This window comes from Bos grunniens, chromosome 8, assembly GCF_055505025.1.
Source record: "Bos grunniens cultivar Pamir isolate PY7600 chromosome 8, Bosgru_T2T1.0, whole genome shotgun sequence".
NCBI lineage: Eukaryota > Metazoa > Chordata > Mammalia > Artiodactyla > Bovidae > Bos > Bos grunniens.
In genome coordinates this window covers 101080157-101105803 of record NC_141172.1, presented here as the reverse complement: position 1 = coordinate 101105803, position 25647 = coordinate 101080157, and the positions used below count along the sequence as shown (strand labels likewise).

The window sequence follows — 25647 nt, the reverse complement described above, 5'->3', positions numbered from 1 at the left end:
TTTGCAGTTTTCTCTTTTCTTCCAGTGGTGATGACAGTATTGGTTTTATGTTGTTCTGTTTGCTTTTCCAGTTGATCTGAAGTATATTTTGGAGAATGTATGGAGAGATTTGCATTTAAGGGGCCACCACTATCAGTGAAGTAATTGGAACACTAATCTTAATGAACTCTTTTTTGAAAATTTATTTCTGGTTGTGCTGGGTATTTGCTGCTGCACAGGCTTTTCTCTAGTTGCGGCGAGCGGGGGCTACTCTTCCTTGCAGGGCACGGGCCTCTCATTGCAGAGGCTTCTCTTGTTGTGGAGCGTGGGCTCTAGAGTTTGTGGGCTTCAGAGCACAGGCTCAGTAGTTCTTGTGCACGGGCTCAGTTGCTCTGTGGCAAGTGGGATCTTCCCGGATCAGGGATCCTACCAGTGTCTCCTGCATTGGCTGGTAGATTCTTCCCGGCTGAGCCACCAGGGAAGCCCTGTAATAAACTCTCTAAGTGCTAACTTTCCGCCTCCATATCTCTGCTTTCCTGCCCTTTCTTCTACCTGGAAACCTCACCCCTCTTCTTCAGTTCCTATATTCCCTTCTTTCATGATCCCCTCAACTGAAAGTACATGTTCTTCTTTCTGAATCTTTTCCAGGAGGAAATATTGGGAGGAGTTTGGCACAGTTACTCTGGAGTCAGGTTATCTAAATTCAAATCTCAAATCTGTTTTCAATCTCTGTGCCTTTAAGCAAGTTATTTAACCTCATGTAGCTAAACTGCCTTAACTTTAAAAATGGGAATAAGGTTATGGATTTGTTGTGAGACTAAATGTGTTAATGCACATGGAAAACCAGCATAATATGTGAAATGCAATAAGCATCTATCAAATGTCAACTGTGACTTAAATTTATCTTATGACGTTTATTATATACCCTTTTATATTTTTGTTACATTGATATAGTGTGTAACTTTTCTCAATTAAATACATATTAAGGGCAGGAACCATGTCTTATTCAGAGTACTTGTATTCCATTTGGTTAATATATCATGTAGGGGCTTCCCTCGTAGCTCAGCTGGTAAAGAATCCACTTGCAGTGCAGGAGACCTGGGTTCCATCTCTGGGTTGGGAAGATTCCCTGGAGAAGGGCATGGCAACCCACTCCAGTATTTGTCAGGAGAAGCCCATGGATAGAGGAGCCTGGGAGGCTATAGTGCATGGGCTGGACATGATTGAGCAACCTGCACACTCCCAGTATATCAGGTACTTAGATTTCCTCATACTTCTGACTGCTTACATTTTAACAGTAGGGAATGTCATGGTCGCCACTGTCCTGGGCACTAGGTGTACAAAGATGAGTGAGACATGGTGTTTCATAATACACACATGCATAATTATACATACATAGTAATATAATGCATAAAGTGTAGTTTGAAGTTGCAGGGGACTCTGGGAGCCCTGAGAAAGTAATGACTGATTTTGCCCGGAGTTGCTTGCCTGCATTAACAAGGCTGAAACATAATTTCTAAGAATCTGATGAACTAAGAGCCAAAGTTTTTCTTCTCTGAGTCATTCTTGCAGGTCTGGTTTTTCAGCTTCAGGCTTCTAGCTTAGATTGGCCCTGTGGGTGGGGAAAGGAGAGAGAGAAGGCAGAGTGACCACTGAAAGTGCAGCAGAGAATGGCCATTTGAATGAGAGACCGGGCATGTATAATATTTAATAGAGCAAAGGATCAGAGAGTGGGGCAGGACAAGATTCATCATGAGCTGCCTTCTACTGGGGATCCTTTTTCCACTCCAAGTGAGCTCAGCAGAGATTCAACCTACTTTTAGTTCAAACCGTGAGCTCTTTGGATGGAAAGAAGGGAATCTAGAGAGAGTCACTCTCTGACCAACATGAACCTAAACTTAACCAGTGAGATGTTTCCTGTGAACAGAAGGAATTGTGGACCTACCATTACTTAACATTACAGTTATCTGTGGCATGCAGGATCTAGTTCCCTTCCCAGGGACTGAACCCAGGCCCCCTGCCTTGGGAACACAGAGTCTTAGCCACTGGACCACCATGGAAGTCCCAAGATTATATTTTAAGATTTATTTTTTCACTTATTTTCTGCCTTTTTCACTAGAATGAATCCCATTAGGTGCAGGGACTTCGTTTTCTCACCACTTTATCCTGCTCCAAAGCGTGCCTGGCACATGGTGAGAGCTTTCTAAATATTCACTGAATGAATGAGTAAACTTATTCCAAGAAGGACCATGGAATCACCTTTGGAAGTACATTCCGCTTGTAGGTTACGTGGTGGAGAATTGGTATCTGCACTTTCCTATCTTTTCATTCAAGGATGTGGCATTTTTCTCTTTATTGTTTTCTTTCATGTCCTTCAGAGAAAAAAAAATCTTCATGTTGTTGCCAAAATCTTGACCCACCTGTTCAACTGATGCCAAATAGAAATATGGAGACAGAGTTTGGAGAAAATAAAAAAGTAGACTTATTCTTTGCCAGGCAAAGGGGAAACACAGCAGGCTAGTGCTTCAGGAGCTGTGCCCTGCTCTCTGGGAGACAGGGAAAAAGTTTTATATCCTAATGAATGTTTTGCTTTTTTTTTGGTAAAATTTCAAAATGGCTACAGCAACCGGGTCTGGTGTCTCTGAAGTTATCGACCTGTGACCTTTTTGAAATGTAGAATGCTACAAGAGAAGAATGCCAGGTGCAGAGTATAGTTTATATGGAATCAGAGAGTAATTAGTTTTGTTTAGCTTTGTGAAGGACAAATCGAGCTACAAGTGTTTGTAGTAACAGCTAAAGAATAATCAAGATTGCTTACCTCTTTTAGGGTTATTTATGCTGTTTCCCCAGCTTGTTCATTGCTTCCTTATTTTCCTTGTTTATCAGAAAAGAAAAGTCTCATGTCTGTTTAAGAAAAGTATTATTTCAATTTTCCTGCCACAATGTAAGTCTTGGACATTTCTACTCTGATTTATTTCTAGGTATTTGAAGTTTGTTCATGTTTTCTTCTCTTGTGAATAGAGGTCTTTTAATTTTTCTGTTTTATTTGTAGTTTCAATTTACTTGTGTGAGCAGGCCTGTGTTCATCCTGGGGGCTCAAAGGGAGAATCCCTTTCCTTGCCCTTTCTGGTTTCTAGAGCCTGCCTATATTCCTTGGCTTGTGGCCCCATCCTCAGTCTTTAAAGCTCCTCAGTTTAACCTTAAATTTCTCTCTGGCTCTGATCTTGTCTCCTTCTTTTAAGAACCCTTGTCACTGCATTCAGCCCATCTGAATAATCCAGGATAATCTTCCACAATGTAATTACATTTGCAAAGTCTGTGTGCCATTAAGGTAACATGATACAGATTCTAGGAACTAGGATGTGGATGTCTTTGGAGGGACCGTAATTCGGCCCACCATACTTGTTCTTGCAGATATATAGAAAACTGTTAGTTTTTCTATGTTCTTACCTTTGGGTACACTTTGCCAAATTCCTATTATTTGTTTTTCTATTGTATATTTGTTTTTTAGTTGATTCTTTTCGATTCACTAGCAGTTGCATAATTTGATCCCTTTCTTTCTGGCATTTATAGCTCATCTTTTCATTGCCTAGGTCTGCATTGTCTAGAATCTCCTGAGTATAGAGGAGCCTGACAAGGTTGCAAGAGTCGGACATGACTCAGGGGCTAAACAACAACAAAAGGGCTAAATAGCAGCTGTCAGGCCATGCATCCTTGGATTGTTCTTAACTTTTCTAGAAATCGCTTCATTGTTTTACCACTAAGTATGGTGTTTTCTAATAAACACTCCTTTAAATCAGTGAGTTTCTATCAAATTAAATCCTAGTTTATGAAGATTTCTAGAAAGGAATGTCCATTAAATGTATTAACCATTATGAATATAAAAGTGACCATATGGTTTTTCTCTTTTGATCTATTAATGTCTTTCCTAATAATGATCACGGAGAAGGCAATGGCACCCCACTCCAGTACTCTTGCCTGGAAAATCCCATGGATGGAGGAGCCTGGTAGGCTGCAGTCCATGGGGTCACACAGAATCGGACACGACTGAGCGACTTCACTTTCACTTTTCACTTTCATGCATTGGAGCAGGAAATGGCAACCCACTCCAGTGTTCTTGCCTGGAGAATCCCAGGGACGGGGGAGCCTGGTGGGCTGCTGTCTATGGGGTCGCAAAGAGTCAGACATGACTGAAGTGACAGCAGCAGCAGCAGCAATAATGATCATCTCTGTATTCCTGGAGTAAATCTCCCTTGTTTCTAGTATACTGCTCTTTGAATGTATTGCTGACTTCTATTTGCTATTATTTGATTTTGTATTTTTGTATTTATATTTATAACTGAGTTTGGCATAGTGTGTTTAGTTATTAGTTGTGCCATTTTGTATAGCTTGGGCATTGTCGATTATCCGGTCATACTGAATGAATTGGAAACTTGCTACCTTTTTGTATGATCTGGAACTGTTTAAATACTATTAAAATTATATATGTTTTGAAAATTTAAGAAGTGTGAGTTTCCTTTAACCACTGCTATTTATCTCTAAAACCATCTTCTATACCTAGTAGCAAGATTGCCTTAACCTGAATCACCTATACTTTCTTCCCTACTTTGTCTTACAACATTTGAAGTAAAGCTTGTGACCTGTGGAACAGGTTTTCTTCGGGCAAAGCTGCCCAATCCATAAAAAGGGGTCACGTCCATTTGGCTTGGCTTCTTTCAAAGGAACCTGTTAATTGAGGGGGTTACACAATAGGGTTGGCTCTCATGAGATTTTCTTTTTTTCAGGTGCTTTGGGAGTTGTCTTTATCACATATTAATCATCATAGTGTTCCTATGAAACTTCTTAGCAAGTTTGATATATTATTTTCAGTTTAGGGACAGGGATCATCTTTGAAGGAAGTAACCTCTGATACCAGAGTTTTGAATAACTAGTCTTTATTTGGGGCTTCCCTGGTGGTGCAGGCAGTAGAGTCTGCCTGCAATGCAGGAGACCCAGGTCTGATCCGTGGGTCTGGAAGATCCCCTGGAGAAGGGAATGGCTACCCACTCCAGTATTCCTTCCTGGAGAATCCCATGAACAGAGGAGTCTGGTGGGCTACAGTCCACAGAATCACAGAGAATTGGACACGACTGATCGATTAACACTTTCACAGTCTTTATTTTAAAAGCTTGACGAATGTGCCTCTATATTACACAGTACCAGATCTGAACTATCTTTTGGATTGATTACCATGACATTGAGCAGAGACCAATGAATGGTTCTTTAGTAATAAAAGATGAGGAAGCCCAAACCAAGAGGGACCATTCCCCGCTTTCCATCATGAAAAGCCTGACTGTTTGAGGTGGCCTTTTTTATTTCCTCAGGGAGCAATTCTCAGTTCTCTGCTGAAATGTTGCTCTCAGCTCAGAATTTCAAACTGGTGCTTTTTTGTCTAAATGAGGTTTGTCCAAGGCAAAGACAATGAGTTTTAGCTTAGGAAACCAAGGGAATTTGCAGTGAATAGACACATAATTTTTAAGAAGGATCCTCTGATTGGGTATCTTTTGGTCGTGAATCTTTCATCAGGACTGAGTTTACAGGCATATAAAAGTGGGGTTTCTTGGACTGCTACCACTAGTTTCTAAACTGAAATAGTGCAGAAGGCATCCTCTTGTAAATGCTTATCTTTGGAAGATTGTTCAATTAGAAAGTAGTATTTTGGTATAAGGTGTAAGTTGATTTCTCATTCTTTTCCTCTTGCAGTAAAACAAACCATCAGTAACATTTCAGTATTTAATGAAACCTGCTTGAGATGGAGAAGTATGAAGACAGCTGATATAGAGGAGATGTATTTAGTAAGTTACTGAAACTTATTTTTTTTTAGATGTTTGTCTTGTGTGAGAGGTTCAAAAAATATCAACACCCCCCCCCAAAAAAAACCCCACTTATATAGCTTCCATAATCAATGAAAGATTTATAGTTACAATTGCAATAAGAAGCAAGAACCATATAAGCCAGGAATCCCACTGCTGAGCAAATACCCTGAGAAAACATCATTCAAAAAGATACATGCACCCCAATGTTCATTGTAGCACTATTTACAGTAGCCAGGGCATGGAAGCAACCTAAATGCCCATCAACAGAGGAATGGTAAAGATGTGTAACATATATACAAAGGACTGTTACTCAGCCATTAAAAAAGCAAAATAATGCTATTTGCAGCAACACGGATGGATCCAAAGATTGTCATACTGAGTGAATAAGTCAGACAAAGAAAGACAAATATCATATGATATAATTTATATGTGGAATCTAAAAAAAAAGTTACTAATGCCTATTTGCAGGTACTAATGCCTGTCAGACATGGAGAACAGACTTGTGGATTTAGCAGGGGAAGGGGAGGGTGGACTGAACTGAGAGAGCAGCATTGAAATATACACATTAGCATATATAAAACAGATAGCTAGTGGGAAGTTGCTGTATAATAAAGAAGGCTCAACCCAGTACTCTGTGACAACCTAGATGGGTAGGATGGCGTGGAGTGGTGGCAGCGAGCGTCAAGAAGGAGGGGACATGTGTATACTTACGGCTGATTCACGTTGTTGTATGGCAGAAACCGACACGACATTGTAAAGCAATTATCCTCCAGTGTGAAAAAAGGGTACAAATGAACTAGAGGTAGGGGATAAGAGAGGGAGGGATAAATTGGGAGATTGGGACTGACATGCGTGCGTGCGTGCTAAATCACTGCAATCATGTCTGACTCTGTGGGACCCTATGGACCCACATAGCTCATCTGTCCATGGGAGGTACTTGTAACAGAGAAGCAAGTCATTCATTCCAGTATTCTCCAAGCACGAATACTGGACTGGGTTGCCGTGCCCTCCTCCAGGGAGTCTTCCCAACCCAGGGACTGAACCCACATCTCTTAGTCTTAGTGCCACCAGGGAGGCCCAGGGACTGGCATACACATACCACCATAGATAAAACAGATGACTGGTAAGAGCCTGAGGTGTAGCACAGGGAACTCTAGTCAATACTCTCTAATGAGCCATATGAAAAAGACTCTTAAAAAAGTGGATACATGTGTGCGTGTACCTGATTCCCTTTGCTGTGCACCTGAAATTAACACAACATGGTAAATTAACTATACTCCAATAAAAATTAAAAACGTAAAATAAAAACTGAATGCAATTCTTAAAAAAGAAGAAGAAGCAGCAAGAAAGTGGGCATTTCTGCCGCATGTTTGAAGTCAGAGACTTTGGGGATTGATGAGAAAGACATGAGAGTTTCTCTGTGTAACATAGTCTGACACAGAGCTGAGGTTCAGGCGGAATCCATGGAAGGAAGCCAGCGACTTTTCACGGGTGTGTGTCTCTCTGCACCGGTGCCTCTGATAAGGGTCTGAATGTGTTGCCTAGAGAGTCAAGGGGGAACTTTTAAAGCTAAATATGTTTGTAGCAAAGGTACAGACCATGGGATGAGCTGCTGCTAGAAGAAATTAAGTGGGAAGAAAGGTGGATCTGTTGGTCCAGATGCTGGGAATGTCAGAAGGTGGTGAGAGAGGAGAAAAACCCTTCCCAGGTCTTACCAGAAACCGGCTAGGAGTATCCTAACGCACACCCTGCTCTGGAAAAGCCTTAGTTCAGATTCTTTTTTTTTCCCTAGGAAATTGTTCTCTGGCCTTCCTTCTTCAGGTTTGCCAACAGGCTTTCTCACTGGGCATGTGCCATTATGTGTGTGGGAACAAAAAAGGAGAAACTCGTCAGTTTCAGGGCCTGATGTGCATTTTGATTTAAAAATATATTTATTTTACTGATGATATTGTAATTATGGACTTCCCAAATATTTATAGTATTACAGCTCTACTTGTATTTCATATTTGTTTTCTCAAACTTTAAACTTTTTATTTTGTGTTGGGGCATAGCCTATTGACAATGTTCTGGTAGTTTCAGGGGAACAGCAAAGGGACTCAGCCATTCATATACATATATCCAGCCTCTCCCAAACCCTCCTCCCATCCAGGATACCACATAATGTATTTCACGTTTTAGAGGAACTTTAGAATGGAGAGCAAGAGTGCTCATGAGAAAAAGTAAGTGTCCAGGCATTCAACCTTTCAAGCTAGTAATTTACCTGGTGAACTTTTCTATGTTTCAGGTCCACATTTGGGGCCAGAGATGGTATCAAAAAGGATTTGCCCAGGAAATGATCTTTAATATCACTGCCAGCAGTCAGACTCCTGAGACGTGTTTGGACCTGAGTCCAGGTACCAACTACAGTGTCAGCATCCAGGCTTTGTCTTCTGAACTTCCTGTGGTCATCTCCCTGACAACCCAGATAACAGGTAAATCTTGAATAACAGCATTTGGCCGAATGAAATCGCCGCAGAGCTGTATAGGCTACAACAAAGAGGCACACTATTACTTTTTATCATTATATGATGAACTTTAAGAGAAAGAGGAAGAAGGATATGAAGATTGGAGAGAGGTTCTCAAGGGACTTCCCTGAAACTGTAATGTTTTATTTCTTAAAAGATATCTAAAACAAAATAGCAGCATTGAATAAATCTGGGGAGTGTATCCATGAGTGTTGGTTACATTTCTTCTGGATATTTGAACTATTTCATCCTTAAGAAGAATTTGTCCTCTGTTTCTTTCTCAATAACCTATTTGTGATTCTGTTACAAGTACCTTAAGAGTGGGTTACTCTCCGGGGGAGAATGACTGGCAGTCCTGCTCTGGTACCCTAGAAAATCACTTTCCACTCATTTTCTCATCTCGCCTCAAATCTGTGATGGTGTCCTCCAGCCTCTTGTGTCTTATTTCCCTGATAAATTAGAAGTAATCAGGTGAGGACTTCCTACTCCCAAAGTCTCCCAGGGCTGCCTGCAGGCAGAACCTGTATTTTATCTTCTCTCTTGGTCCCAACTCTCTTGCCCCCATCTTCCCTTAACCCTGCCATCCCTTCTTGCCGCGTCTGTTCCCCCAGTAAAGAATGGGTCCCACCACTGCCTTGGCAGGCTGTCATGTCTCCTTTTTAAATGCAAACAAAGATAGACATACTTCCTTGGGTGCCATATTCCCTGCAGCTGCTCTGTCTTTCCCATCTTTACAGTGAACCTCCCTGCAAGAATGTTGTGGAGGCGCCACATCCTTACCTTCTCTTCTGTCTTTGTTTGCAGTCCAGAGGCATTTGTTCTCAATGCTTTACTGGGAGTGTCTCTGTCTTGCAAAATCCGCAGGCCAATTTTATTCTTATCTGATTTTCTCTACAGCATTTGGCATCCCCTCCTTGAAACACCTTTTCTCTTGGCTTTTGGATCCTGCTGCCTCGCTGGCTGCTCTTTCCCAGTCTGTTCCACCAGTTCCATCTACTTTAATGTTGCCCCGCCCTCTGCCTTCTCATCCCTTTACCTCATTATCTACCCTTTCTGCCTCGGTGATCTCTACCAGTCTCATGGCTACAAACAATACCTGTATTTCGACAATCCCCGAGTATCTGTCCTAATCACATTCTCTCCTCTGAGCTCCATATATCTACCTGTCTCCAATATCCTATTTAAACATTTAATAAGCAAGACCAGTAGAACTTTTGATTTCTGATCTTTGTCTTTACCCCACAAATCCATTTTCCACCCAGGCTTCTCTGTCTCAGTTATTGGCATTCCTATTCACTGACTGCTCAAGCCATAAAGTAATTGTAATTGATTCTGCTTCTCCCACCAGTTTCTAGCCCTTAACAAGCTGGCTTGTTCCTGAAATAAACATGAATCCAACCACTTCTACCCCCTTTGCCTTTACAACTAGCAGCTTAATCCAAGCTAGCAACTTCTTGCTTGGACTCCTGCAATAGCTTCTAAATCTTCTCCCTGCTTCCACAGTTGCCTGTCACCTGCTGCGGTCTTCATCTTCACCAGAGCTTTAGAAAGATCACTCAAGGGATTTCCTGGGCAGTCCAGTGGTTAAGACTTTATGCTTCCAATGTAGGGGATGTGAGTTTGATCCCTGGGAGCTAAAATCCCATGCGTTGCACAGCGCAGCCAAAAGATTAAAAAAAAATTTTTTTTTAATTGAAATAAAAAATATTTAAGAAGATCACTCAAAGTGTCATACTGAGTGAAGTAAATCAGACAGAGAAAAACAAATATGTAATGTTGCTTTTATGTGGAATCTAAAAAATGGTACAAATGAACTTATTTACAAAACAGAAATGGAGTCACAGATATAAAAAATAAACATAGTTACTGGGGGGAAGGACGGGCAGGATAATTGGGAAGTTGGGATTGACATATACACATAACCATGTATAGGGCTTCCCTGGTAGCTCAGTTGGTAAAGAATCTGCCTGCAATGCAGGAGACCGCAGCTTGATCTCTGGGTTGGGAAGATCCCCCGGAGAAGGGAAAAGCTACCCACTCCAGTATTCTGGCCTGGAGAATTCCATGGACTGTATAGTCCTTGGGGTGGCAAAGAGTTAGACACGACTGAGAGACTTTCCGGAGAAGGCAATGGCACCCCACTCCAGTACTCTTGCCTGGAAAATCCCATGGACGGAGGAGCCTGGTGGGCTGCAGTCCATGGGGTCTCTAAGAGTCGGACACGACTGAGCGACTTCCCTTTCACTTTTCACTTTCATGCATTGGAGAAGGAAATGGCAACCCACTCCAGTGTTCTTGCCTGGAGAATCCCAGGGACAGGGGATCCTGGTGGGCTTCTGTCTATGGGGTCGCACAGAGTCGAACATGACTGAAGTGACTTAGCAGTGAGAGACTTTCACTTTCACAACAATATATAAAATAGATAACAATAAGGACCTATGTATAGCACAAAGAACTCTACTCAATACTCTGTAATGACCTGTATGGAAGAAGAGTCTTAAAAAAGAGTGGATATATGTATATGTAAAACTTATTCACTTTGCTGTACGCCTGAAACTAACACAACATTGTAAATCGACTATATTCCAGTAAAAAAATTAATAAGAAAAACATTCACATAAGAACATGTCATCCCCAGCTCAAAACTGTCTGATGAGTTTGCGTTAGTGTTGGAATAGAATCCATGTGCCTGACCATGGAACGTGTAGTCTGGCCCTTGCCTACCTCACTGACCTCATCTTCCTCTGCCCTCTCTCTTTCTCTCTAAGCATCAGCTGCCTCCCTACCTTCCTTGCTATTTCTCAAACAGGTCAGACTTGTTTTTGCATCCAGGTCTTTCCATCTGGGCTTACTCATCCTGAGACACTCTCTCCACAGGTTGTCATTGTTGTGTAGTCACTAAGTCGTGTTTGATTCTTTTGTGACCCCATGGACTGCAGCCTGCCAGGCTCCTGACATGGGATGTCCCAGGCTAGAACACCGGAGCTGGTGGCCATTTCCTTCTCCAGGGGATCTTCCTGGCCCAGGGATCAAAGCTGCATCTCCTGTATTGCAGGCAGATTCTTTACATCTGAGCCACCAGGGAAGCCCTATCACTCAGATTTCTGCTCAGATTCATCCTTTCAAAAATCACCTCCCCATCACCACCCTATCACTCTCTATCCATTTCCTCTGTTTGAATTTCTGCACAGAACTCATTTCAGAACTTGTATTTTGAATTTTACTTGTTTGTTTTCTTTTCCCCTACTAAAATAGGAGCACTCTGATGGCAGGGATTTTTGTCTGTGTGTTCTGCCTTGAATCCGCAACGCATAAGGATCGTGCTAGCCCACGTAAGGACAGTGATAACACAGCAAAGAAATATTTTTGTAATGAACGCATATGAAGACCAATCTCCAAATGGCCAGCGGGTGGTATTGGCATTGAGAAAATGCCTGGTTAGTTAATGAAAGCTTTAGACCAAAAAAGAATTCACCAGCTGGTGAGCTGGAAGGAAATGTTCAATTTGGGCATTTCTTCCCATGGTGATTTATCAAGATGAATAGCTATTCAGTCTCCCACTCGTTGGTCCTTCTCCTGTTTGGATGTTTTTGCATTGCTGATTCACATTAGCATTTCATATGTTTTGATTTGGGAGAGAGAGTTTCATCTTGATGAGCCTCATTTATACCTTGTTTTGTACATGAAACACAGCCTGGTAGCTCACGCACCCTGTATCTGTGCTCATGGCCACCAGGGGACACTGTTGAGCTGTTTGAATTCATTGAGACCCTGCCTGCCTGTTTTCCGTCTCTATCCCACTTTAAAGAATTTGCAATTTTTAAAAAGTGTGAAAGTTCTAAGCAAACAAACAAGAGAAAAACAGACTCCAAGCCCTCTCTTTAATGAAGAACAGATATGCTTCGTTGCCTAAGATGTGACTCTTTTAGTAAAATCGTAAAATTTGAATTTTACCAGAAATGTGAGGCAAGGGGTTTGGACCTGGAATACGCAGCAGCTGGTTTCCCAGAAGAAAAGTGCATGGAATTTCCATTCTGAGTGTCTTATGTTAAGTTAAATCTTGCTGATGGGAACAAGATGAAAGCATGCGCTTTAAATATATTGCTGACCTCAGAGGAGAATGAAATGTTGAAGGACAGAGGCAAGTGTTGCAGTGAAAACAAGAGGGTGCTGGTGAGAAGGGTGGTGAGATGAGAGGAGAGCGCAGTGCTTCTGACTCATGGCCCACACGCTTCCGCAGGCAGCCTGTTGATGGGAATTCCTCAGAATAGCCCCACCATTCATTCATACACCCTTTAGGTCAAGGGGAAGAATGAACGTTCATCCTTGATGTAGACCCAAAGGGTCAGAAGAGCTGTCATACACAGGACATGCTGTTTTCTGTTGTTGCTCACTCAGTCATGTTCAACTCTTTGAGACCTCATAGAGGTCACATGCCAGGCTCCTGTGTCCTCTGCTATGTCCCAAAATTTGCTCAGATTCATGTCCATTGAGTCAGTGATACTATTTAACCATTTCATCCTCTGCCACCCGCTTCTTCTGCCTCCAATCTTTCCCAGCATCAGGGTCTTTTCCAATGAGTTGGCTCTTCACATTAGGTGGCCAAAGTATTGGAGCTTCAGCTTCAGTCCTTCCAATGAATATTCAGGGTTGATTTCCTTTAGAATTGACTGGTTTGATCTCCTTGCAATCCAAGGGACTCTCAAGAGTCTTCTCCAACACCACAGTTCAAAAGCATCAATTCTTCAGTGCTCAGCTTTCTTTATGGTCCAACTCTCATATCTGTACATGACTATTGGAAAGACCATAGCTTTGACTATATGGACCTTTATTGGCAAAGTGATATCTCTGCTTTTTAATATGCATCTAGGTTTGCCAAGTCAAAAAACTTATAGGCAAAATTTTCTTCTTAGAGAGAGGAGAGAACCAGAGTGGGAGAGGTGGAGGGAGGAGGGAAGAGAGGAGGAAAGAGAGAGAGAAAGCCGGTACCTGCAGGTAGATAAACCATTTATTCGACACAATGCGGTGATCATCTGTGGTTGAATGGTCATAATGGAACCAAGAGTGCTGGAAGAGAAAAAGGAAACAAATATGTACAAGAAATCATTTCTTCTTGAGTCTATCCTCAGTGCCAAGACTGGCAACGTACATGAGAACTTCCCCATCTCTGTATTCGTAATAAGGAAAAGAGAATGCACCTTTTCAGATGTTCAGGAGAGCCACTGAAAACACAGGTGTGTCCCGGGTTTTATTGGACTATCCCTTTCGCAGAAAGGTCCAGCCAGGATAGCTCTGATTCCTGCTACAGGACTAGGGACCACTGCCCGCACCTCTGACCCCTCGTCTCTCACTATTGTGTCCTCAGGAAAGGACCATGCGGGACCAGGTGTCTTGAGTTCTCCTGACGTGGGCTTCTCTTCCACAGACCATCTAAGGGCTGTGAACTCCTGTGTCCGCAGGGAGGGCTTCACCTCCACAGGCTGGATGCAGGGCACCACCCTGGCTCCTGCTGGCCTTCATCCCAGCTGTTTCCCTCTTTGTCCAGGCTCTCTCAGAGTCTTTCATGGACACAGATTCGTTGATGTCTGAGGTCCTCATGTTAGGTCAGCCCAGGATGAAGGCACATATGTCCTTCCATACCTCCAAGGGTCAACTGTTCCTCTATCCCCAGAAATCTCCCAGCTACTTTCTAACTTCAGATCAACCCCCAGCCCCTTAAGGAAATGACTGTTTGGGGATGGATGTCTCCCCACTCTTCTCACTGAAAGCATCTGCACCCCCTCCGAGGCCCCACAGAGACAAGATGGTACACCACAGAGGAAAGTGGGCTGGATGTGTTATTTTCACAATGTTATGTTAACGCTGTGTGAGTGTTAAGTCACTTCAGTTGTGTCCGACTCTTTGTGACCCTGTGGACCAGAGCCTGCCAGGCTCCCCCGTTCATGGGATTCTCCAGGGAAGAATACTGGAGTGGGTTGCCATTCCCTTCTCCAGGGAATCTTCCCAACCCAGGGATCGAACCCACATCTCTTATATCTCCTGCACTGGCGTGTGGATTCTTTACTACCAGTGCCACCTGGGAAGCCCATCCTATATTAATATTAGCTGTTTATAAAATATGAATGGGAAAGCTTCTTTATATTAAAAGCCTAAAAGGCAGGCTTTCTGTGTGTTGGGTGGTTGAAAGGTATACTGAAACATAACAATTAATGCAGCAAATACCTATTGATTGGTTATGTACAAAGACCAGTGCTAAGTGCTGAAGGAGATAACGATAAAAAGAAGATGATTCCTTCTCCTTGGGAAGCCAAGTCTGATAACCTTACTGACAAGGGGCTTGCAGCTCACCTTGTGATACCTGATGACTTACGGCATAAGCTCTATTTTCTCCACTGCTGTCAATTTCAATTTATCATGCCAGCCTGGTGGGCTACAGTCCATGGGATCAGAGAGTCAGACACGACTGTGCCACTAACACACTCACACTGCCTGAGGGTCGTGGTCCAATTAGGAGATGCTGAAGATTAGAAAAGAACCTCTGGGGTATCTTTACTTTTATATATTCACGTGTTAGTTCCTTGCACTTACTTGACGTTTATAGCATAAGGTTGGGACCTTTGCTTAAGTTTGGTGCAGACAAAATTTTCCTTTACTTTTTGTTCATTTCAGTGGGTCTTAGAGGAATAACACATTTGCACTTCTGTTACTTCCTTTCTCTCTTTGATTTTAATGGTTTGCCTACATTAATGATATTAATCTTTTGTTATACCTATTGCACCCCAGGTTATCTACTCTTGAATTTTCTTTTCAGTGTTCTTTTTGACATTCAGACATTTTAAGTTTTCATGTAATCAATTCTATTGATTCTTTTATAGTTTCTGCCTCGGGTCATGCCAAGAAAAGCCTTTCCCACTCTGCAATCAGATCAGTTCTTATTCTCTACTGTTTTCTAATGCTTCTTCACAATTTTGCTTTTCACATTTTAGCTTGCACCCATCTGGAATTTGTTTAGATGTGTGGTATAAGGCTAAATTTACATGGTAACTTTTTCCCCCAAATGATCAGCCAGTTTCCCCATCACCTTTGGAAAGACTGTCCACGCCACCCACTATATTCTCCTTATTTATTTGGGTCTCTTTCTTGATTATCTAGCTTCTTCCATTGCTTTGCCTACCCTGTGCTTTTACCTTCTTATTTTAGTTATTGTAAATTTATAGTATATTTAATATTTTGGGGGACAGGTTCTGCCTCATTGCTTTTCTCCTGAATCGTCAAAGTTTTCTCAGCCTCCGTAATCCCTTTGTCACTTACTTCTAGGAGAGAATGGACGTTGTTGGCGTCTAGGAGAGGCAGTGAATGTCTTCCTTCTGGGTCTGCCCCGCAGCGCACATACTCAGGGTGAAAAACTCCAGCCCAGACACAACCCATTTCTTGCCTTGGGTCTGATTTGGTTTAAATCAGTAATAGGCCAATGGAAAGGAGAGCAGACCAGCCAAAGACAGCAGTTTGGGGAGGGGAAACAGCATCTTGGAAAATATGGCTAGAAGTAAAGTTATCCACCTGCAATGCGGGAGACCTGGGTTCAATCCCTGGGTTGGGAAGATCCCCTGGAGAAGGGAAAGGCTACCCACTCCGGTATTCTGGCCTCGAGAATTCCATGGATTGTATAGTCCGTGGGGTAGCAAAGAGTCGGACACGACTGAGCAATTTTCACTAAGGTATTTAACCTCAAAAATGCAGCAAAGAAACAGTCTACTCAAGTTCAGGCTTTTGTATTCGAGAGAAAAACAGACTATTTATAAGGTGGGGAAGGTGGTGAGCAGGCAGAACAGAAAGCAGTCTGGAAGTCATGTGTTGACTGAATCACTGGATGGTTGTGGGGCTGAGAGGGGCAATGTGGCCCAGAACAACCGGCGGGGGGTGGGGGGCCTCCCTGCCCTGCTGCGGGCCGCCTTCCCTAAACTGGGGGGGCCTCCCTGCCCTGCTGCGGGCCGCCTTCCCTAAACTGGGGGGGCCTCCCTGCCCTGCTGCGGGCCGCCTTCCCTAAACTGGGGGGGCCTCCCTGCCCTGCTGCGGGCCGCCTTCCCTAAACTGGGGGGGCCTCCCTGCCCTGCTGCGGGCCCGCCTTCCCTAAACTGGGGGGGCCTCCCTGCCCTGCTGCGGGCCCACCTTCCCTAAACTGGGCAAGCACTTTGTTCTGCTGTTCCTGGAGTAGGTGAGAAACTGGGTGGTTTTAAAAGGTTCGCCAAGAGATTAGAGGACCTAGAATTATTCATCTCAGAGAAGAGCAAACAGAGGAATAATTTAAAAGAGCCGGAGGAGGGTTCTCACACAGGAAAGAGTAAATAGTTAATCTCCCTCTGGGCTGAAAACAGGAAATGTGTGATAAAAACCACTTACTTTCCTTGTGAGGACGAAATGTCACCAAGGAAAGCGCCTTTCAGTGATAGCCTGAGGGCCCAGTGTAGGGCTGCTTGGAATGTTCCTGTTCCCTGGTGGGGAACCTGGTGGGGCTTTTCAGTCTGCATTTCCCTTCTCCCCATTGCTGCAGGAGGCTAGCCACTGTCTGCCTCAGGGGTGTTATAGAATTTCTTTCTGGCCGCCTCTTGGAAAGATGGTGGACTTTTCAATACTGTAGGATGCTGTCTTAACTGTAAGTAGAGGCTGTTCCAAGTCATCCCAAGGGCCTTTAACAATGCCACAGATTTACGGAAAACATGATTTGTATGGCCACTGTATCTGCGTGGTGTTGGAAGAAATTCTAGACTTAGTGTTTAATAAACACTATAGGAAATTCTCACTCATCCACCTGGTCTTAGATTCCTGGGTGTCCCGGTGATCCACTTTGGGCCCTCATCTTTTCTCAGATGCCTTTATACCGTCTCTCTGGGCCGCCGTGTGTGTGAAGTTGGTTCAGAAATGTTTGACTCTTCGCAACTCTATGGACTGTAGCCTACCGGGCTTCTCTGTCCAAGGGATTTCCCAGGCAGGAATCCTGGAGCGGGTTGCCATGTCCTCCTCCAGGGCATTTTCCAGACCCAGGGATTGAACCCATGTCTCTCATGTCTCCGGCACTGGCAGGTGGGTTGTTTACCACTGGTGCCACCTGGGAAGCCCCTTCTGTTGATGACTGACTCCGTGTCACCATCACAGTTTGCTCATAAGCTCTGGACCACATTTCTAACTGCCTGCTGGATGGTTTCACAAGGAATTCAAACCTAACAGGTCTAGAAGTGAGGTGCGGCTGAACCTTCCCCCAGACCTTGATGAATGATGTATGTCACCACTGACTCAGCGACCAAAACCAAAGCCCAGGTTCCTTCCCCTTCCTTATCTTGCGCCACTTTCCGTTCCGTCTCTGCCCCACGTATCTCCTCCATCTGCCCCCTCTTTTCCATTGTGAGCATCATCACTTGCTTCAGGCCTCAGACACTTCTTACCCAGATTTTGGACAATCTATGCTTTTGCTCTTTTCCAATTCACCCTCCAGCTGGCGGTCTAAATTGTCTTTCTAAAATATACATCTGCTAAGAATCTTTAGATTACTTCTCCTTATTTACAGGACCTCAGATCTGACCTAGACACACACCGCTTAATTTTTATTTACTTATTTATTTAATTTTGGCTGCAGTAGGTCTTCCTTACTGCGTGCGGGCTTTCCTTAGTTGCAGAGTGGAGACTGCCCTTTTTGTGTTGCTTGGGCTTCTCAGTGCGGCGGCTTCTCTTACTGCGGAGCACAGGCTTTAGGCACATGTGCTTCAATAGTTGTGGCCCGTGGGCTTAGCTGCTCCTCCGCATGGGGGATCTTCCCGGACCAGGGATCGAACCCATGTCCCCTGAATTGGCAGGCAGATTCTTATCCACTGTGCCACCAGGGAAGTCCTACATTTGTCACTTTATTTTCTGCCTCTGCTGAGCTGGAACTCAACCTTTTGGCCAACACTGAACTCCTGCTGTTCTCTCTCTGCACGCACTCTCTCTCATCTCCCGCCTCTGAGTATATCAGTTTCTGTATTTGATAGGCTCACCCCACTGCCCTGGGTCAGGCATTCTTCCCCTGCATTCCTACCACTCTCATTATCGTAGCTCCAAGCACCACCTGTTTACAAGACTCTGCTATCAGACTCTGAGCTCCTGGAAAGCAGAAACCATGTCTTCCATGGCTGTTTCTCCCAGCCTCACATAGAGGTGGCTAGTAAATATTTGTTGAAAGGCAGTGTGTAAATAGCATATTTAGTAGAGCTTTAAGACCTATCTTGGAAGGTCTAAGCTTTTTTAAAATTATAATTTGAATTGAAAATTTCTACTCTAAATCTATTTTCTAATTGGGTAAAAGAATCTTGAGTGTCTGTTTTGGCCTTCTAGTTCTTAATTTCACTGTGGCAACATTCTGGGGAATTTCGGGGGGACTTCATATTTTATTTTTTCTCTTTCTATCTCTCTCTGTAACTCTCATCCACTCGATAGCACTGTTGAGAAGATTAAATGAGGTGAGGCATATATAGGGCATGTCTATATATGTGTTGTGTGCCCAACACATGTTAGCTGTGTGACCCCCACGGCAGAGTGGTGGCTGGTATGTTCATACTGTGAATGTAACTCCCAGTTAGATGATGGAACCCCAGTGTCAACCAGTCAGTGCATTCTCCTCCCCATGAGTAACTATTTGGAAAATCTGGTTGCTGGGGAAAGCAAGATAAGAGCAGACAGCTGTGTGATTATAAAGGCTCTAGAAGTCTAGGGAATTCCCTCACAGTCCAGAGGTTAGGACTCCACGCTTTCACTGCTGAGTTGCAGGTTCATTCCTTGGTCAGGTGGCTGATTCATGTTGATGTGTGGCAAAAACCATCACAATATTGTAAAGTAATTATCCTCCAATTAAGTTAATTAATTAAAATAAAAATAAAAGAATAATCATGTGTGTGCACGCGCACACACACACACACACACACCCCTGGTCAAGGAACTAAGATCCCACAAGCTCCACAGAGCAGCCAAAATAATAATAATTAATAATAATAATAAACTTTTCCCAAAGGATCTAGAAGTCAGATATGCTGGTCTCCTCACCAAACAGGAACCTATCTTCCAAGATATTTGAAATGACCACAGCCTCCACCCTCTGTTTAGTGCTGGGGCATCGCTTTTTAAAAGAATTATAATAAAATATGTACAACATAAAATGTACTATTTTAATCATTTTTCAGGGCACAAGTTATTGGCATTAAGTACGTTCACAGTGGTGTAAACCATTACCATTATCTATTTCAAAAATGTTTTCATCACCTCAAACAGAAACCGTGTTCACCATTAAGCAATAACTCCCCATTCCCTACCCACACCCTCAGCCCTTGGCAACCTCCCATGTATTTCTGTCTCTATGGATTTACCTGTTCCAGAGATTTCACGCAAGTGGAATCATGCGGTATTTGTCCTTCTGTGTCTGGCATATTTCTCTTAGCCTCATGTGTTCAGGATTCGCCCGTGTTGGAGCATGTGTCCGAATTTGCTCATCACTTCTTTCATGAAAACTTTCCTCTTGATGTCCCATGAGGACCACTTTCTTCATGTTTCTGCTTGTTCTGATCACACCCGTTTTCTTCTTTGCAACATGTTTTCAGAGCCTCCCCTTCCGGAAGTAGACTTTTTCACTGTGCATGGAGGGCCTCTGCCACGCTTGCGACTGAGGAAAGCCACAGAGAAAAATGGACCCATCAGGTGAGTAGAGGCCTCTTTCCCATGGCTGCCCAGTGGTCCCCTGGAGTGTTTTGGAAACACTGATTCGAGTGAGAATGAGACTTCTCTCTAGGTGGCTACACTGCGGTAGTTAAGGCAGTGGGCCTCTTTTTTTGTTTCCTTGGGCACAGACTGGGCTTCCCTGATAGCTCAGTTGGTAAAGAATCCGCCTGCAATTCAGAAGACCTTGGTTCGATCCCTGGGTCAGGAAGATCTGCCAGAGAAGGGATAGGCTACCCACTCCAGTATTCTTCGGCTTCCCTTGTGGCTCAGCTGGTAAAGAATCTGCCTGCAATGAGGGAGACCTGGATTCAATCTCTGGGTAGGGAAGATCTGCTGGAGAAGGGAAAGGCTACCCACTCCAGTATTCTGGCCTGGAGAATTCCATGGACTACATAGTCCATGGGGTCGCCAAGAGTTGGACATGACTAAGTGACTTTCACTGACTGGGCACAAACTGAGCCTTTAATTCCAACTAGCAGCCTCCTTAGTGAATATAGAGACTTTTAAGGGACCAGAGATGAGCATTTGGGCAGCTAAGCTCGAGAAACTGAATCTGCTCCTTTGGTTATTGAATAAGCATTGTTTGGGTGCCTGTGACATGTCAGGCAGTATCTTTTGCACTCATGCCTCCAGGTATATCCATTAGTGATGGTGGATCAGGAGCATCATTTCACTTGCCAAAGACAGAATGTATTTTCCTTTATTTAAGGGTGACCTTGGGGTGTGTGTAGTGGTTTCTGGGACAGTCATTTGGATAATTCCTTTAATTCATTCAAGTACTGAGATGTGGGTAAGGCATTGCATTGCTAATAACTGCTTCTTGGACTCCAGACGGTATTAGGGTGGAAGTAATTTACATCAGGTGGTGGACTGTGTTGTGTTCAATTAAGCTTTTTATTTACACAGGTCATGGCAGGATTAGGAAAGCAGACATATTCCATTTTTAGAGAGGAAGATTGATGTTCACCTGGGGAGATGAGCAACTTACTGACAGGAGTCTAGAAAAATGGGATAGATGATCTTATCTGCAATACAGAAATAGAGACACAGACAGAGAGAAAAACGTGTGTGGACACCAAGGAGGGAAAGAGAAGGGTGGGATGAACTGGGAGATTGCAGCTGATTCATATACACTACTATATATAAAATTGGTAACTTACGAGAACCTACTGCATAGCATAGGTAACTCTACTCAGTGCTCTGTGGTGAGCTAAATGGGAAGGAAATCCAAAAACGAGGGGGTGTATATATATACGTATAGATGATTCACTTTGCTGTTCCATAGAAACTCTTCCAACACTGTCATTATACTCCAATAAAAATTAACTTTAAAAAAGAGGAGATGGCAATATCCTGCTTCCTTGACCTAACCCACACTGCCTGTGGCTCTCCTGACCCTTCAGTCTAATGACCCTACAGTACAATCAGGTAAAATTCATGAGATATCACAAAACTGTCAAAAGAAAGTCTAGCAAAATTATCTGTGTGTCCATTTATAATGAAACTTGGGCTCTTCGTGTCTGTTCGTTTGAGCCCAGTAAATGCTCAAAAGTCTTTCCAGGCATGTGTATGGCCTAAGTTGTTCTGTGTCTTAGTTCCTGACAAGTTACTGGAAGGCACTGTAATTCTGTTGCTGGAAGGAGAATGGAAGTCGTGACCTCAGGGCCTGAGAGAATGTGCAATACGTACGTGATGTTTAGGCCAGGTAGTTATGTAAGGCAGAGAGAAAAGCCAAGTGACAGTCTACCCTTGGGGCTCTGTGCCGGCCAGTGCCTCCAAAACAGGAAGTGGAGATCTGTGAGTCATCAGGGAGGGTAGTGTTGGGAGAGAGGGGGAAAAGTCCTTCTGAACAGTCATGCTCTCAACAGCCATGACTGCTTCCCCAGTGTCATCGGCACTGATTACCAGCAGGATGTTGAGGTGATTTCCTTGGCTCGAATACCTGGTTTGAGCTGGGGGAAGCAGCACTGCCAGTGGGTGGCAGCCCAGAGTCTGCTATGTGCATTGTCCAGGATCGGGGTGTGGGGCAGTGGCTTGGGCACTTGGTGGAGTGGGGGCTCCGGCCCCACGCCTCCCCTCCCGGCCCGGATGATCTTGAGGGATGATGCACCTGTAGCCAGGCTCTCCTCATGCTCATGTCTCCCACACTTGCCAGATTCCAGGAATCACCTAGGATGTTTTATCAGCAACATGAATTCTCAGACTCTACTGGAGATTTTGATTGAGTAGGTCTGGGATGGGGGCTGGAAATTTGTACAATTATCAAGCGACTCGGGTGGTTATGATCATACTAACTGGGGAGACTGCTTTATGCCTCTTGAATGGTACCTCTACTGGGAAATGTTCAGAACCAGATGAGTTCAAGTGAGCCTTGAACTTGCACTTGAACATCACTACCTACATGGTAAGATGAGAGGGACTTGAAGATGTACTTACAGACAGCATGGAGCCTGCTGCCCATTTACTTTTTAACCTGTGTCTGTGATTCATAGGGGTGTCTTCATCTTCAAGTCCCCAGGAAAGTTTGTTGTTATAGGTGTTCCTTTGTAGGCTGTGAGACTTAGTAAATGTTTACTGGTGGTGGCAGTGACAAAGCATTGCCCTGAGGGCTTTACTTTGTTATTTTTGTACAGAGCTCATTGCTGAAAGTGAATCCAGAAACTTTGTGGAAATCAGGGGCCTGAGGACACCTAAGAATTTGGGGAGCCTGGTGGATGGATACTTTCTAAGTCCAACACCCGCTATTAACCTAGTAACTCATGGACTCTTAGCAAGCAGGAGATGGGGCATTAGGAATGAGGAGCAAGAAGTGTATACTTATTGGCAAAATAGAATTACATATGAGTTTGGGAAATTATTAGAGTTTGGGAAATTATCCGCATCATATTTGGTGCTGATGCATGTTTTTCTTCTTTACTGAAATTTCAACTCAAGAAACATCAGTGGGGAGTCAGTCATAGCCAAAGAACTGTGCAAAGATTTGCAAAATGCAAATCATTCAAGTCCTTACTATCAAGCCTGATAGAGAAAGCAGACATCCCAAAACTTACTAGGAGATGAGCCCAAGCAGATGGAAATAGAAAGGAAGATATGATTTATTCTCAGAGTGTTTTTGTTCTTACACTTTCTTTTGCTGACAGATTTTCTATTTGGTGGGATAAATAATACTGAAACATGATAAAATGGCATCAGATTGCTAGTGTGTTTCTTTGTCCACATGTAGGGAACATACAAGATTTTCCCTTTCCAGCTGTTGAAGGATATTGTCAGACTAGATGAGTTCACGGTGACTTTGCACTCCGTGCTTCTCATTCATTTCATAGGAACTTCGGTATCAGTCCATGAACTGGAGGGAGTGTCCGTCACATGAGTTCTGTTTTAGGCTCCTCATGTGATTATGTGGAGCCCTTTGGCAGACTTAGTGCCCTAACTCTTGTAGGCAATAGGGCTCCATGTGACTGCTAAAGCCTTTCCCCAGCTGGACTTTGTTTGCCCACGAGAAAAATCACTGATTAGATCAACTTTATGACACATATGCTCCAGGCAGTTTCCCAGGTAGCCATCTGCAGCCAGAGCTTAGAGAGATCACTCCCCCAGTGTCATGAAACATGAATACGGTTGGTTCCAACTGGAGTTCCAGGACTGTTGGAGCTGTCAGATCGTGAAGCCCACATGGGCAGGGACTTTTATCCAGTGTTGTATCTCCAGCATCTAGCAAAGTGTTGACCTCATAGCCGGTGCTCAGTAAGTGTGAATAAATGAATGAATGACCCCTCCACCCCCGGCCGCAACCCAAGCAAGGGTCTGATAGATGTTTTCTTTTCTCTTACAGTTCATATCAGGTGTTAGTGCTTCCCTCGGCCCTCCAAAGCACATTTGCTTGTGATTCTGAAGAGACTGCTTCATTCTTTAGCGAAGCTTCTGAGGCTAGTGGATACGTGACTGCAGAATTGCTGGCCAAGGATATTCCCGATGATGCCATGGAGATACCTATTGGAGACAGGCTGTACTATGGGAAATATTATAATGCACCCTTGAAAACAGGGCATGATTACTGCATTATATTACGAATCACAAGTGAATGGAATGAGGTATATTTCTTTAAAAACTCTTTTGAATTTGATATTTTCCTCTTCATGTGAATTTTAAATATTTGAACATTTGTTTTCCCCATATCTGAGATGAACACTGCATAGAAGAACCATAAACATGTGTTGAACCCTTTCACTTTATAAAGGAGGGCAGGTGAAACCTCTCTGGAGGTGGATATTCTGAACTTGCTGGGGGAACCTGTTTGAATCTGTGTTTGGACTGAATTTGTTTTGTTTTTTCCTAAGCTTTATGGAATGCCCTCATCCCATTGCATTGCGGAAGCCTGAGCTGGAGTGGAACATCTAGATCTTTCTGGCACTTCCCTGTACTCCTGCCAGGCTGCTGCCTTCCCTCATTCTCTGGGAAGCAAGATGGAGGGGCAGATTATGCTCAGCACTATTTTCTGGCTCTATTTTCTGCTTCCATTACTTCCTTGGCTATTGCATAAACCCCACTCTCATCTCTCAATCCTTAGAGAATCTGTGTTTCTAGCAGTGGTTCTTTCTTAAGACATGGAAACTCATGAAAAACATGGACATGTATACTCTTTACAGAATGAATAACTATAATGAGCTAGTGGCACCCCACTCCAGTACTCTTGCCTGGAAAATCCCATGGGTGGAGGAGCCTGGTGGGCTGCAGTCCATGGGGTCGCTGTGAGTCGGACAGGACTGAGCGACTTCACTTTCACTTTTCACTTTCATGCATTGGAGAAGGAAATGGCAAACCACTCCAGTACTCTTGCCTGGAGAATCCCAGGGACAGGGGAGCCTGGTGGGTTGCTGTCTGTGGGGTCGCACAGAGTCGGACACGACTAAAGCGACTTAGCAGCAGCAGCAGCAGACAAGCAGAATAGCCAGAGCTGGATTGATCAGTCAGAGGTGGAAGAGCTTCTGGAAGGAACATTGTCATGGTTGCCCTGCTGCTGCTACTGCTAAGTCACTTCAGTTGTGTCTGACTCTGTGCGACCCCATAGACGGCAGCCCACCAGGCTCCCCTGTCCCTGGAATTCTCCAGACAAGAACACTGGAGTGGGTTGCCATTTCCTTCTCCAGTGCATGAAAGTGAAAAGTGAAAGTGAAGTAGCTCAATTGTGTCCAACTCTCAGCGACCCCATGGACTGCAGCCTTCTAGGCTCCTCCGTCCATGTGATTTTCCAGGCAGGAGTACTGGAGTGGGGTGCCATTGCCTTCGGAGAACTCAAAGTTTGATATCAATTCATATTGGTTGGCAATGAAGACTAGAAAAATTCTATTAATAGAAACATCTCTTGGCTCATGAATTTGAGGCATCTTGCGTGTAAGGTTCATCACGTATTTAAAACTGAAACATGCTATTAAATTTTGTATAGGACACAAGTCAAATGTGCCATTATCATGCTTGATATAAAACTAAGACTATGTCCAAGTAGCAGAAAGGTCTGGTGGTGTTTTGTGACAATTATGTAGGGATTAAGAATTGAAAGACTAAAGTCCAGA

General features: G+C 43.7%; 1 protein-coding gene across 3 annotated transcripts in view; it reads left to right on the top strand.

Annotated features, from left to right (window-relative positions):
• SUSD1 (sushi domain containing 1) overlaps nt 1–25647 on the top strand; it is a 136984-nt gene that overhangs the window by 88947 nt on the left and 22390 nt on the right. For all 3 annotated transcript variants that reach the window (XM_086414540.1, XM_086414542.1, XM_086414541.1), the window contains exons 11-14: nt 5722–5813; nt 8119–8305; nt 19960–20056; nt 23910–24168. In XM_086414540.1, coding sequence (XP_086270666.1) covers nt 5722–5813; nt 8119–8305; nt 19960–20056; nt 23910–24168 — 635 coding nt within the window. The remainder of the gene's footprint in view (nt 1–5721; nt 5814–8118; nt 8306–19959; nt 20057–23909; nt 24169–25647) is intronic.